This window comes from Mustela putorius, unplaced genomic scaffold (genome assembly GCF_011764305.1).
Source record: "Mustela putorius furo isolate JIRA1106 unplaced genomic scaffold, ASM1176430v1.1 tig00000129_pilon_pilon_pilon, whole genome shotgun sequence".
NCBI lineage: Eukaryota > Metazoa > Chordata > Mammalia > Carnivora > Mustelidae > Mustela > Mustela putorius.
The window spans coordinates 40,550,893-40,566,746 of record NW_025421290.1 but is presented as its reverse complement, the minus strand read 5'-3'; the positions used below and the strand labels follow the sequence as shown (position 1 = coordinate 40,566,746).

General features: G+C 46.8%; 1 protein-coding gene across 5 annotated transcripts in view; it reads left to right on the top strand.

Moving 5' to 3' along the window:
- RGS6 (regulator of G protein signaling 6) overlaps positions 1–15,854 on the top strand; it is a 541,519-nt gene that overhangs the window by 502,897 nt on the left and 22,768 nt on the right. For all 5 annotated transcript variants that reach the window (XM_045072844.1, XM_045072849.1, XM_045072851.1 and 2 more), the window contains exon 16: positions 13,428–13,517. In XM_045072844.1, coding sequence (XP_044928779.1) covers positions 13,428–13,517 — 90 coding nt within the window. The remainder of the gene's footprint in view (positions 1–13,427; positions 13,518–15,854) is intronic.

Below are 15,854 nucleotides of genomic sequence, written 5' to 3'. Positions count from 1 at the left end.
CCTCACCCTTTCATATAGGTCCAAGTCATTGTGTGTAGCTAGAATTTCAGGTTTTATTATTGTAAAGCCATCAGGGGAAACCATTCCAGGTAAGTGGAAAGTGAAATTCTTCCTAGTATTGTCTTCCTGGATCAGTTACATTGTTGCAGAGAGATAGACATTTAGTTATAGGTGTTATCCTTTCCAGGAGAATCTCAAAGTGTTTTACAAAATCTGAGGTCCTGTAATAAGTCAGTAGTAGAATCCAGAAACCCTAACACCACATCAGCAAAGTGGGTATAGGGAGCGGGCAGGGCCGTGAGTCTCACCTCACCGTGAAGCCCAGCTCATAACCACTCCTTACTCTACTTCCATCGTGACGTTCAACTCTGCAGTTACTCTTTGGGGGGCACCTCTCTATCCCAGGCCTTGTGCTATGTGATGAGATACCACTAAGAAGGACGGAACCCCTGCCCTCAAGGAGGTTATGGGCTCACTGGGGAGAAAGACAAAAGAACGGGGAATTTTACCAGTTGGAGAGCTGGGGTCAGTCTCAGGTTTAAGGTTTAAGGTTTAAGAAAGGGCACGGGAGGGACTCCTAAGCCTGGATGCTACAACTGGGCGCAGATGCTGGGGAGGCTGGCAAAAGAAGCAGAAGCCACATAAGCCACTCTAAACATGATTTACCTTGAGGGCTGAGAGGTACATTTCTAAAGATAACCATCCAGTCTGTTGTCCACTTTCCAGGCCCTAACTGGGATTCCCTCTCACCCATCCTACACCTGGGGTGATGGGGCTTCAAGCTTCAGGCTTGTCTCTTCAACCCTCTTCATTTCTCTCACCTGTGGGGTCCCCAAATAGAGAATTGGCCTCCATCGCTTTCCTACAGACATTATTATCCAATTTAGGAAACTCAGTGGCACTGATGCAAATAATAGCATGGGAACAGAACCAACGTCCCTTGTCATCTGGATCTGCCTGGTTATTTTCTCAGAACTTCTAAACGGAAGCACCGCCCAAGCTCAACCCCATAACTGTCTTTCCTTTCCTCTGGCCGTGAGCTCCACTGAATGCTGGTGCCAGGCAAATTTGGTTCTACAGAGTTCCATGTTGTTACTTGATGAAAATTCAACCCTCTCATAACTCTTTGCAGCTTCAAAGCAAAATATTTAAATCATGAGAAATCTTTTTTTGTATGTGTCTGTGTATGTGCTCCCAAGCGCATACTGATGTATTCTGGAGAGGAAAGTGATGTAGGAGCTCCCTGGGTCATAGAGAGGCCCCTCAGATGAATGATCTGAACACACAGCTCAGTTCTCCATCGTTCATGAAATACAAGACCTGAGATACTCGTCAGAACCAGCCGACGAGCCAGATGTTGGAAGGAAGGATTTATTTGAATCTTTTATTATGGGAACCTGTAAACATGTGATAAAGTAGAAAGAGCAGAACAACATCCAACCTGAGCAATCACCAGTACAGGACCGATCTCATTTTATCTGTGTCCCCACCTACTTTTTCAGCTTCCATTAGGTTATTTTAAAGCAACTCTGGGACATTACATCATTTCCCTGTGAATACCTAGTATGTAGCATTACTAACACCACCGTCACACCTTAAAAATTAGCAACATTTTCTTTATAACATATATATGTTATATGCAAATGTTCAAATTTATGGCGGTGGTATAAATGCCATTTTTTAACCTTTAACTTAAAATCAGAATCCAGGGGTGCCTGGGTGGCTCAGTCAGTTAAGCGTAGGTGTTTAGCTCAGGTCATGATCCCAGGGTCCTGGGGTTGAGCTCTATGTTGGGTTCCCTGCTCAACAAGAGTCTGCTTCTCGCTCTGCCTGCCACTTGCCCTGCTTGTTTGGTCGGTCTCTCTCTCTCTCTTTCTCTCTCATAACAAGAGAGTCCCTGTAGAGAGTCCCACAGCCTGGATTTTTATTTCTTTTATGGCAGCCCTGTGGTGCTGTTTAACATGTCCTTCTATCCTCCGTATTTCCTACAAATTAGTTTGATTTAGATATTTAGTTGGATTTACATTTGATGTCTGTGGGCAAAACTGCTTCATAAACCATGTTGTACTCTCTTGTCAGAAGGCACATAAGGTATAGTTTTCTCTTTTAGTGATTTTAGCAGCTGTTGATGTTTATTGCTTAGATCCATTAGTTAATTACTTCATTTAATAGCCAAAATACAAATAATCAAATATAGCTCCTATTAGAGCATCCAATAATACAATTTATATAGGAAAGATAGGATAAGTGTTTGGCTTTTTCCCTTTATTTTTTAGTTTTCAAAATAATGAGTAGTTTACTATCATCTTCCAATGACCAATCAGGGTTTCCTGTTATGTTTTTAGTATCTTTGTAAACTCATAGGTTTAAACACATTTGGTGTGTTTTAGTCCATTTTGCTTATTATTTTTATTGGTGCTTGGATTGTGCCATCTCAGTCATTGGCTCTTTTTTACATGGTCCTGGTAACCTTTGATGTCATCCACATAACAAGGAAGCTAAGATCTTCCAGACCTTGTCCCAGACCTGGTTTCTCTTGGTGGGAAATAGTTCTTAGAGACAATAATCTAGGCACTTGGAGGTGCTCATTGTTCCTGGGTTGGTCATCCTCTCTAGACCTTTTCAATGGACAGAGTTAGGAAATTAGTGGGTTTTGGTGGTGATTAAAAATATGTCATAAGTTCTTACTTATACTTTCTATTCAAATTGAAAATTACAGGGGATTTTATTTAACCTCTTCTTTCTATATTGTACCCCCTTTCCCTATACTGAGAATCTCGGTTCTCAAGGATGCCACAGATGATGGCCCTAGTACCTCACGTCATTACTCATTCACTTTCTCCTGCCTGATCACAGAGCAGCTTTGGAGCTACAGCGCCCACACTAGCAGTAACAAGATGATTGTCGCCTGGTTCTTTAATTGTTGCATAGTATTCCATTGTGTGGAACTGCCATGGTTTAGTAAACCAGTCCTCGCTTCTTGACATTTATATTGTTTTTCATTTGAGAAAGGTGGGATAGGAAATCTTAGGAAGTCAGCAGATTGTGCCTTGACAAGTTTCTAAATAAACATTAGTACAGTGCTCTGTGGTTTTTCAGGTACTTCCACAAAAAGGATACCTCATTGTTGAGGCAGAGTAGACTCAGAGAGGCTACTCAGAGCCTCTCTAAGTTCCTCATTATGTTAGGGTCAATATCCTGGATTTCAAATAAAACACTTTCTAAGCAAACTTGTTTCAACCTGTTCCCTTTTGTTCTTAAGTGTGTTTCCACTGTAAACATACAATGTGCTTCTTTTTTTATTATTATTATGTTATGTCAGTCACCATATGGTACATCATTGGTGTTTTGGGGATTTTTCTGTTTTATTTTGTTTTTTTAAAAAAGATTTTATTTATTTATTTGAGCGAGAGCAAGAGAGAGCACAAGAAGGAGGAGTGGCAGAGGGAGAGGGAGAAGCAGACTCCCCACTGAGCAAAGAGTCCAATGCAGGGCTTGATACCAAGATCCTGGGATCATGTCCTGAGCCCAAGGCAGACTCTTAACTGACTGAGCCACCCAGGTGCCCCACATCATTAGTTTTTGAGGTAGTGTTCTATTATTCATTGTTTGTGTATAACAACCAGTGCTCCATGCAATGCGTGCCCTCCTTAATACCCATCATCAGACTAACCCATCCCCCATCCCTCTCCCCTCTAAAACCCTCGGATTGTTTCCTGGAGTCCATGGTCTCTCATGGTTCATCTCCCCCTCTGATTTCCCCATCACTTCATTTTTCCCTTCCTTCTCTTAATGTCCTCTATGCTATTCCTTATGTTCCACAAATAAGTGAAACCATCTGATAATTATCTTTCTCTGCTTGACTTATTTCACTTAGCATAATCTCCTCCAGTTCCATCCCTGTTGATGCAAATGTTGGGTATTCATCCTTTCTGATGGCTGCATAATACTCCATTGTATATATGGACCACATCTTCTTTATCCATTCATCTGTGGAAGCGCATCTCAGCTCCTCCCACAATATGGCTATCGTGGACATTGCTGCTATGAACATTGGGGTGCACGATACATATGTAGTGAAAAGAAGGCCCACATACAATGTGTTTCTAACTAGCAGTGTAACCTTGGACAAGTTACTTGAATTCCCTGGGTCTTCCTTTCCTCATTTGTGTAACAAAGGTACCAGGGTCCCCACACATGGGGATGGAAAGGGGACCAGGTGAAATGAAGCACATCAACAACTAAAATGATTGGGCCTATACTAAAATAGAATAAATGCTTACTATTGTATTTTCCTAATGTGATTAATATTTTTATACCTTTATGTTTAACATGTTTGGTGAAAAAATTCAAATAATTTCATGTAATGTTAGCACCCAGAGACAATGCCCATTTTAGTGTATTTTCCTCCTCAATTTATGTGTACAGGGTGATCATGCAAATAGGGTGATTCTGTAGCCTGCCTTTTACACCAAGCCAGGGTTCAATTTTTAAAAACGAAACTTTTTCTGTAAAGGGCAAGACAGTATAAATTTTAGGCTTTGTGGGTCATATGGTCTGTGTCACCACTACTCAGTTCTGTGATGTAAGAACAGCTACACTGTAACAACATTACAATATAAACAGCATAAAGGAGGGGATATGGCTGTGTTCCAAAAAAAATCTTTATTTATAGTTACTGAAAGCTCAATTTCATATACTTTTTCATGAAATATTCTTTTTTTAATTTTTTCAGCCATTTAAAAATGTAAAAACCATTCTTAGCTCACAACCCATAAAGAAATAAGGGGCCAGATGTGAGTTTGAGGCCTATTGCTTGAGACCCTTGTGCTAAACCATAAAAATCACTGAAATGCTTCAGGATACCAGAAAGGTAGACGTTAGCAGGTTGGGAGGGGTTAATCTTCCATTTCTTTGGGAGAGAAGGTCAGAGGGGCTCTCTCTTGGTGTGGTAGCGAATCAGTCTGAGTAAGGACTGGAGTTCACAGAACAGACTGAGAAGTCAGCTGGTGCCACAATGCTCCCACTACTTTCCCTTTCTGGTCCACACAGCCGCCCGCCCCAGACACACAGGTGTGATTCCAAAGCTTCCAGGTAAGGAAAACTGCTTCAATTCCTTAGCAGCCCAAGACCAGTCTAGACTTGCACTGATCTCCTGACCCTGGGCCAAGGGTCAGCTCCTCAGATCACACTGTCCCTGGATAGCTAGCTGTTGAGGGCTGGGTTTTTGTGCTGAGAGCTGGGGAACCTCCCTTCTCTACAGAAGGGTCCAGCCAGGAAGCAGGCTCTGAAACTGCTTCTGCTACCTGCTCTGTCTAGGATAGCACATTTAAGCCTTAAGTTTGCTTTCCTCATTCTGCCCATCTGCAAAGTGGGAATAACAACTCCCAAACCCTTGGAAATCCTCCTTTATGGGATCAGGAGGTGTGAGTGGCTTCTTCAGATGGTCATAAGTGTTTCTCAGAAGCCCCCACTGGCGGGCTCAGAGTGCCATAGACCCGTGACTGTGTGCCCTACTATTAGGGTCAGTAGCCAGAAAGGTCAGCTAGATTTATGGGTTCCTTTGAAATGAGGACTGGGGTGCGGTGGCCGCTCTCTCCCAGCATTTTGTTTTTTATCTGACCGCATGCATTGTTACAAAGTTAATTACCAATGTTTGCTTCCTGTGGAAATATTTCACGAGACACCCCGTCAGCACGGACCCTGCATTTGCAACTTGTGTTTTGCTGATCCATTTGGCTTTTTTGAAAATTTGGGCCAAGACCAAATCTTCCATAAAGGTCTGTGGGCTGTGACCATAGCCCTCAGCTGTTTGCTGTGTTGTTCCAATTTCACAGATTTAGCTTTGTAAGGGGAGAAAAAAAGAAAATGGGCCATGAATTTTTTTGTTGTTGTTGTTTTAAGGACTCAGTTCTTTATGCTATGGATTAAATTCTCTATTTCTCAACCATGGGGCATCGGACGACCTGCATTGCCACTCACCTGTTATGTGGTCCCGGGAAAGCACCTTGACCTTTCATGCCTTGGTTTTCTTATCTAGAAAATGAGGGTGATGGCTTCCATAGAGCCCTCTAAGGGTTTTTGAGAAACCAGATGAGCTAATGGCCTGACAGTTTTTTTTGAGTAAAAAGTGCTACATATTTATGTGTGTGAATTCACAAAAGTGAATGGCTCTAGTATTCCCAAGGTCTTATAATTCCAAGCTAGACCAAAAAATAATTCTCCCAATTGTCTGCTCCTCTAAGGAGTTTTCTTAGGAGAAAAATGCAGGAAAAGTATGTAGGAGCCAAATGCTGGGAGCCTCACATGTCATCCTGAGGAATTCAAACTTTCTCACTGTGAAGATGGTAACAAGGCATGGAAGGCTTTGAGCTAAGAGAGGGTATCAGAGGGTGGTGGGCAGGGTGAGCTGGAGCAAGAGAGATCTGCATCTCAGAGCATGTAATCTAAAGCTTTGCTGGTGGTTTTTGGAGGAGAAAATGAAACCACAGGAATTATTGAGAACCTAAGGCTTCCTCTTAGGACCGTCCCCTCTGCCCAGAGCCTCTGCAGTCTGCGGGAGGGAGATGGAAGTCAGCTGGATGCACAGTGGCTGCCTGGCTTCAATTTGAAAAGTCCCGGGTGTTGCCAGGATTGTATCGCTGGGCCCATTCAGTCATTCAGCCACCTCCCCATCCATCCATTTCATGGACGCTCGTTCTCCCATTCCAGTTGGGAGACCTTGACCTGTGAGCTGTGACATTCTATAGTGCGGGAAATTGCAAAGGAAGTGGGAGGCCTCCGTGACTCTTGGCCATCAGGCAGAGCTTGTCTAAGAGCATACCCTTCTTCACAAACAAAACAAAGCAGGCCTGAGAAAACACTTCATTGGGATTGGATTGGATTGGAAATATGTCCATCAAATGGACTGACACTTGAACTAGGCAGACCAACCCAGCCTTTGGCTCCAGTTCCTGTAGGATCTTATGTTGGCTTCCTAGAAGTCTGAGTCCCAACCCCCCATTCCCCCCCAACCCCTGACTCCTTTCCTACCTGAGCTGCTAAAATGCCCCATTGAGACTCCTTTGGGCCTTTTAGCACCTCTGGACTTAAAAGTTCTTTGATGAGAATTTGGTCTTCTTTACCTTCCATAAGTCCCCACAACACTAAAGTAATGCTCTGCCTGTGGTTCAAATTTTTTGAAAAATTTCTTTGACAACTCAGTCGGAAATCACTAACACTCTCAGCTGCACCTGTCATTAGAAAATAGGACAATCTGTCCCTTGGCTTTCCACTTTGAAAAATCTTGCCAAGCAACCTTGGGGAACACATATAGTAGGTGATCAATAAATGCCAGTTAGATTAAATTTCTACAACATACCAATTCAGCAAAACTTGGAATACCCACTAACAGCCAGGTGTTCTAGACTCTGGGAATATACAGATATATAGGAGTAGACCTCCATCTAAGTTCCTGAAACTCTACTTGGCCATGGTCCATGCATGGCATGATCAAAGTTCAACAAAGTGGGGATGGGTGATGAAAGAGATGAGAAAGATATCAGCAAGTCTCCACCTCCTTTAAATACACAAGAAGCCTCTAGTCAAGGATTTCTATTATTATCTCAACTAAGATGTTTAAAAGCAACTTGATTAAGGAACGCAAGGCGTCAAACATGTGCTTTGTTTAAAAGGCAAAGCTTTTATATGGAGTACACATCTATGTTTGTCCCAGATTACTCAGAAGTAGAAGCCTTCACAGCCTGCTGAAGGCTGGTCACCTTTGCTCTGGTGGTGGCCATGCTGGCATTGTGTGTCTTTATCACAAGACTGCCCCCAAGTTTCCTGATATTAATCCTCTATTGGAGGGCGTTTCCTGGTAGACTTCCCATGCCCAACATAGTGTAATAAAGAATGCCATAGCATTGCTAGCTCCAGGAGTTACTCATTTTATTCTGTGGGTGGTTTTATTTTAGGGAGATGAACAGCAGAGGGAGGGATGCGTTCTCCAAAAGAACAGACCTGTTGTTTGTGATCTGGTTCTGTTTATTACCACGCAGACTAGTAGTTCCTAGAGAGAAGGCGCCAGAGAGCTAAATTCCAAAATTTCTTTGTTGATGCTTCAGAGAATATCTTGCCTGCACGAAACCCCATGACCTTGAAGAGGAAAAGGAAAACACCAGTCTGAGTTAATGCCCATGGCATTTGGGTAGGTAAAAGGTAATACACAGAGCTGTCTTGAAAGCTACTCTTGTGCACAGAATAGGGATTGAAGAGCCTCAAGGGACTGCACCCTTTGGTCAGTTACATTGAACGTGTTGATACAGAGGCTTTGCAGGGTAAAGGCATCTGAGGACATATTCTTACGCTCTCTTATGATTGGAATGCTGCATGACATGGAAACAAGTGTCCCCGAGCTCTTCTTGGAAGGACGAAGAAATCCAAATGGGGGCTTCTCATTTAAGATCCGCATGATCCTAGGAGGTCATCCAAAGCTGCTCCATGAGGACAACAAGTGGGTGTCCACACTGCCATGACATCGCTTCTGTTGCCTCGCCTACGTCTACTCAGCAGGTGCTGATTTAGGCCTCACATCATGTTCTCAACACTGTGCAGTCCCATCTTGCGTCCTCCTGCAGCACCCAGGTTGAAACAAGTGCTAATTTCCCTTAACCCTCAGCTAACCGTGCCTAGGGTCTAAAGACCTCTGGTTTACGATATTTGAGAGTCTCTTGAAAGGGATCTCCTGGGTGACTTGCTTTGATACAGACCAGCTGCTTACGGCTTCCCAAGGGTCCAGTCAGACCCCAGAGTTTTGCCAGGTCAGGACCTCTCTTCTGGCATGGGAGGCAAGTTGTACACGGTCTGTGAGGTAAGAAGCCTGCACCTGTTGCCCTGAGTGACCCAGGCATCCCCATCACTGATGGCAGAGGTAGTAAATGGGTCCCAAAAGGCAGCTCATCTACCACCAGGATGACTCGGTTTAGGACTCAAGCAGAAACCCCTAATGTTTCTGCCAAGGACACACTGAGAACCTCTTGTCCCAGTCACGCAACACTGACTCCCCCCAAAACTCCAGTTCAAGGACGGTGAAAACCAACATGCTAGGGAAGAGTACAAGCATTGGGGGGAGGGTCACACAGTTCTGGGTTCAAATCTAGCTCTGTATGTGGACCAATTCCTTAACCTTTCAGAGTTTCAGAATCCTCATCTATAAAATGGGGTTGTTTAACTTGAAGCACTGATTCAGAGCACACAACAGCAACTAAATTATGGCTCTGCTTCGACCTACCTCCCGCCCCAGGGATCCTGCCATCTTTGGGCTCACCCCCACGCCCTCCCTAGCAAGGACGGCCACAGCATGAAGGCTGATTGTTATTACTACATTACATGCATATAGTTTCTATCGTGCCCTCACTTCAGTGTCCTCATTGAATTGTGTGATAGGCAGGGCCGGAGAGGGGCAAGAGTCAGGACCTGAATCCAAGCCTTTGGCGCCCAGCCCAGGCTCGCTTCCACCTCTCTGCTCAGCAACACCCCCTTCTACCCTACAGCCTCACCTTTTACGATGGACCCAGCAGTCCCCAAAGTCTGGTGGAGAGTAGCGATGAGGCCCATGTCTCTGCGAAAAGAAAAACAGTGCACTCAAAACTCACAAGAAGGGCTCTCGGCAGCTGCGCAATGCTCCAGCTGAGTGGTGTCCCACTCCAGGAGGATGTGCGAACGCTGGGAAATGAGATGGTCGCTGTCTTAGGGACCCACCGCAAAGAGGAGGCCATGAGGGTGCTCTTAAGCAAGTCAGCCGCTCCAGCCTGCTTGGGGCCCAAGGCTCCAGGTATTTGTCTGATGACCCTCCCCAGGGCTTGTGAGGATCCCTGTGTTTTGCCTAAAAATACAGGAGATTCCCAAATGAGGACCATCATGGCAAAGCATTGATTTGAAGCAGGTGTGGTTGTGAGACAGCTTGCACTTCCTGCTCCTTCCAGCTATCTCTCCTTGAGGGGCGAAGGAATAAGGAGGAGGAGGAAGAGAGAAAGAGAGGAAGGAAGGGAAGATAGAAATGAAGAAGGAGAAAAGAGAAGACCAAACTACTTTTTCTCTTGCCCCGGAGGAACTCTGTCAGTGAGGCTTCCTGGTTTTGCCAGTGGCTCTTTGCAGATTCTGGATGTACATTTCCCTTAAGACTGGTTGCCTTCAGAGCAGGGGAAACAAACCAGAACCTCCCATAAATCAGTAGAGGTCACTGCCAAGAGCTTTGTACACTTGCTGTCCCTGCCAGTGATCAACTCATTGCATTTGGGAATTGGCCAAAGACCCTGAGTCCCATCTTAATTCTCATTCCCAGAAAAACCTCGGCGCTCCGTTCACCCACCCCCTGTTTACTGTCTTTGTGCTTCTTAGACAAAGCTGGCAAGGAGGAAAGAACAGAGTTCTGTAACTGGGTCTATCAAAGGCCCCATTTCTTGGCTTGGGGGAGCAGAGGAGAGTAGGAGGCAGCCATGGACCACTGCACTGTGTACACTGCACTGTGTACAGGCCCGGAGCGGGAGAGGCCGTACCCTACTCTGACAGAGTGGGTCATCCCATACACACCCATTCTCAACACCCTGTGCTTACATGGCTACCTTGGAGCCCTTAGCTCCAATACGCCCCAAGGTCTACAGAAGTTGCTGACGGGAGTGAGCCCACCACAAGGGGCCACGTAGAATTCACGAGTGGCTGGGACCTGAAACTGCTCTGGGAGTTGTAGTCTATGACTTTGTGTTTCGATCGTGCTTCATAGTCTCTAAGCTTTATGACAGCAGGGACTTTGTCACCTCAGTGCTTGACAGGATGCTCGTCCATAGTAGATGCTCATTAAATATTTGCTGACTGTTTCTGTGACGAAATGTTTAGACATGTGCTTTATCCTGTTCTTTTTTAACTGACAAGTTCATCCTTCTAATGGACCAGGCTTTTCCGTCCTACACTGAGGCTGGAGGAATTAGCTAGATCGGGGGCGAAGTTTGTTGCCACGGCCGGAAGTGCTGGACTAGGAGGGATCTCCTTACTTCTCTTGGGGCAGTATGGCGCGGGGTGAGGGGTGTGAGCTAGACCTGGGATTTGGATTCCTCCGAGAAGCCAGGATGAGAAGCAGGAGCCTGTTACCTTGGAGAAGGTTTGGAGAGGATCCAGGTATGAATGGAAGGTCTCTCCAGATGAAATCAGGAGCCACCTGGCTCTGTCAGCCAGACACAAGCAATGCCGGAGACAGGAAGAAAGAGACAGTGAGTCATTAACATGACCTATGATTTAAATGGTAGAACAATTTAAAGAGACCACACATAGAGCGCCTCAGCCTAGGCTCTGAGGCCATTAGAGATGATCCAAGATGTTCACATATGGGATTCCTTCAAGCTGCGTGTGAGCCCCACTCCCCTTCCAAGCAGAAGGCAGGAGCTGAGGGGAGCAGAAATCACAAGTATGGCGCCTATAAACTCACAGAATGTTACTCAGGCCAGCCCAGCCGTGAACCTGGAAACAATGTCACTAATACTGAATCCTGTGCTTCACGTTGTACATGTAAGAGATAAAGACATATTGTTTCTACCTTTACGGAACTTACACTAAAGTGGGCTGGATTTCTGTCTGAAAATTGCAGGAAAACACTAGGGGAAGCGTGTTCTCACTGAGTTTACGAAATGCACCACATCTAGATTATCAAAGTCGGTTCAGATCCAAGCCACTGTTGAATTTTGCTTGCCTCCATGAATTTTGCTTGGCTCCTGGCCAGGCATCTCTAAAATGTGCCCCCCCTGCTGAGGGGAGACTTCCCTTCCTCTACCCTCCCCTGGAAGGCAAGTCCCAAGGGAGAAGGCCCTTCATGACCAATCCCTCCTCTCAGCTGAGCACCATCTCCTCACGGACGGGCTCTTCATTGCCCCGAGCCCCGAAGCCCTCGTCCACATTCATGGGATGAACAGTGCGTGTATGTAAGAGAAGATGCTTCCTCTACCAGGCCAGCCTCTGCCAGCAAGCCCATCCTTCCTAGGGAAAGCCCACCACTCCTCTTAACAGGTCCTCTCTTGGGACAGCCAGGTTTTCCTGGACAGCTGAGCCACATCTATTCCATCACAACTGATAAATAATCTTTTTCCAATCAACAAATGCCCTCTTTTAAGACTCCCAGCTTACCCTGCCCTTGGTGAGGACAGATCTGTGAGGAAGGGCCCACAGACTATAGGAATTAGCTGGAAGTCAAGGGTGAAATTCAGCAACAAGGCCAGAATGCAAATGCCTCTAGAAGCCCGGGCGAGGAGAGGGCACCACGCCACAGCATCTGCCCCTCCTGGATGTAAGCCTTAGGCCTGGCGTATTTGCTCACATGCCCCGTAGATGGTTTCCAAGGGCACCCTTCCAGGACCGGAGAGTGGCTCTAACAGGCACAACTGACCTAATTGCACCGTTGCCTAGGGAGTTGGGTTTTTTGGGGTTTTAAGATTTTATCTACTTATTTGACAGAGAGACATCACAAGTAGGCAGAGAGGCAGGCAGAGAGAGAGAAAGAGGAGGAAGCAGGCTCCCTGCTGAACAGAGAGCCCGATACAGAACTCGATTCCAGGACCCTGAGATCATGACCTGAGCTGAAGGCAGAGGCTTAACCCACTGAGCCACCCAGGCGCCCTGGTTTTGTTTTGTTTTTTTTCTTCTTTTTTTTTTTTTAATTTGAGATACTTCTCAGTTCACATGCAGCTGCAAGACCTAATACAGAAATGTACCAGCGACCAGTTTCCCATAATGGTAACATCTACAAACCGTAGCATGATATCACAACCATGATGTTGACATTGCTATGTCCACCAAGTGTATCCAGTTTCCCAATTTTACCTGTACTGGTGTGTGTGTGTGTGTGTGTGTGTGGTTCTGTACAACTCCGTCACCCCAAGAATCCTTCATACTGTCTTTTATAACCACACCTTTCCCTACCCCCTCGCATCCTTACCCCTTGGCTACCACTCATCTGTTGTCCGTGTCTGTAATTTGTCATTTTGAGAATGTTACACAAATGGAATCATACAGTGTGTAACCTTCTGGGGATTGGCTCTTTCCCTCCATAAATCCCTGGAGATTCATCCAAGTGGCTGGGTGTACCACTAGTTGGTTCCTGCTCACGGCTGTGCTTGTGGTTTTAATCATTAAGCAATATTGCATCTCCACGTGGCACCAAGGCCCAATTACAAAGCCTTTGGGACCTGATCCTCAAGGAGATACCATTCTAAGGGAGAAGATTTGTGTTGTTTGGTGTTTCTGGGTGGGAAAAGAACAAAACAAACATACCGCAAGTGTTTCTAGATGCGCACAGCGTACCCCGGTTGGTCTCTTTCTTCAAACAGGAACCCAAATGGTCCCCTTTCCTTAGCAGTGGTTGACAGCTCTCTCTTGTGTTTTCCCTCCTCCTTCCTTCCCAGGAACACATCTACAAGCTGATGAAGAGTGACAGCTATGCCCGCTTCCTCCGGTCGAACGCTTACCAGGACTTGCTGCTGGCCAAGAAGAAGGTATCTTTGGGAAGGGCAGGCCTGCCTTTCTTAGCACTGTTAACCCTTGCCTGCTGCTTGCTGCTGGCCTCAAAAGAGATTATCATCCCTTGGGTTTTATTTATTTTCTCTTTTCCTCTTTCCCCTCTCTATCCGCTCCCCCTCTAAGGGAAGACAAGTAGAATAGTCACCACCTCAGCCCACCCCGCAGGTCCAGGGTGTAGCATCCTGTCTCCATGGCCCCATTACCTTGGCCTTGGGCGTTCTGCCCACAGCAGGTGACTAAATATCAAGGCCACGGTGGCTCAACATAAGATTTCAGGACTGGCGGTGACATCCGCAAATCCCTTAGGAAACCGGAAAGAGCCCCTCCACTGCAACGTCCGACGCCCTTACCACAGACTTTAGGTAAAATCTGACCTGCTCAGAGCTGAGGACGAGGCAAGGATCGGGCGACCCCCTCACTGAGTAGGAAACCTTACAGATTTCAAGTCCTCCCCCCAGACACCACTCTGGCCCCAGAAGTAACTCCTGGAATTGTCCCTTCCCCGATGCCCCACAGTGCTTGCCCTTTCTTTCAGCCACGACATAACTGCTCGCTAGCTTCGTAATTCTCCTCTCCTTGGAATCAAGTCATGGTTCCCTGTAGCCCTTGGCATCTGGACTGGGGGGGGGGGGGCCAGGGACCCACAGCATGTAGGTGACAAGGGGCAGCTGAAACAGGAAGAACTCTGCTGGGTTTCTGGGAGGAAGGCAGGCAGAGCCGGGAGGGGCCTGGGGTCTGGAAAAGGGGAGGCAGGAGAGATGGTTGGGGACTCCGGTATGCCTGCAAACCCTCTGCGCTTCGCAGCTCTGCTCCGAGGCTCACGTGTGGTTACGTGTGGCTCTCCTTGCACCCAAATCCACAGCTTCCGTGCCACGCCACTCAGGACCATGGGTATCCCCTCGGCTCCCCTCGCAGCCAACCCCAGTCCCTGAGCTTACGGCTGTCCACCCATGCGCCCTCTGGCAGGCTGCCTCTCCAGGCCACACAGTCCTCCTCTCTGTGTACTGTCTGTCTCCCTCGTGTGCCGGGATCCTGTCTGCGTATCTGGTTGGTACCATTGAACTCCAGGGTCTAGAACAGCCTTTGTTTCCCGTTCTTCTGACATTAGGGAGCCCTGAAAACATTCCTGATAGTCTGAGGAAGGGAAAGGGAATTCTGGAATGCCCAAGCTGTCAGAAACCCAGCTTTATTGGTTGCCTGCACCCCTTCCAACAAGTGTCACTCTTCAATGGAAAACGGGAAGCCTGGCCTCATGCTGTTGGCCTTGCAGGAGGGTGGAGATAGAGGGGAACACCAGATGCCCATTTTCTCAAGAAAAGCTACAGACACTTCTGGTATCTCCAGCCCAGATCTCATGGGGGAAGGCCAAAATGAATGTTCCAGTTTCTCCTGTCTCAAGACCCTGAACTGATCCCAGTTTGGAGAAATTCTGAGTTTCTAGCCGTCTGGCTCATCTGGGCCCAGCCACATACCCAGGAGAAGCCAGAGTCCATGCAGTCCTCTTAGAGGTCTGAACACAAAGGGGTAACACACTCCAGCTCAGGAGGTGGAGCCGATACACCTGTGCCCACAGGTCCTCCCGTAAGAGGAGAACTTCTCAGAGGAGATCCCTCACGTGAGGAAGGGACCCACCACAGCTTGCCTGTGAAATGTTACATGTGAAACTGATTAGAGTTATCGTCCCAGCCCCCAAATGAAGGGATGTTCTCTGGCAGAAAAGCTCTTGCAGATGCCAATGCCCTTGCAGTATCCAGGGGTTAATCGTTTCCAAAAACAGTGACAAAACCTACTTTTTCTTCCATTTCTCCCTAAGAGTTTCCAGGTATGGACTGGAGTTGTAACTCGGCATTTTCAGGTAGGCCTAGAAGTACCCTGATGTCAGAGATGGGCTTGCCGTGTGATATCAATGTCCAGGTCGTAAAGGTACGTGAGAGGTCCCACGCTCCAGCTGCAAGAGGGAATCTCATCCGACCTCACTTTATTGCCTTTCCATCTTGTGATGGAGTCTGGAGCCACAGCCTCCCAAGCCTTCCTCCCTAGGTCATCCTGTTTCCCAATATTGTCAAAGATAAGGTTAGCTGCTCTAGCAAAGCAGGTTCTCAAGGAGCAGGTGAGCTGGGTTTCTAGGGCTCCTCCAGGATACGCAAGGCAGGAACCCGAATGAGTCAGACAATGGTGCCCATCTGTGAACAGCAACACAGTAGCCAGAGGACAAGAATGACAGGCACATCATGCTAGCTGCAGGGCCCAGGACCAGCCTGACCCCAGCCGAGTGTGTGCCGCCTATGCCGCGCACAGGATGGAAGCTGAGT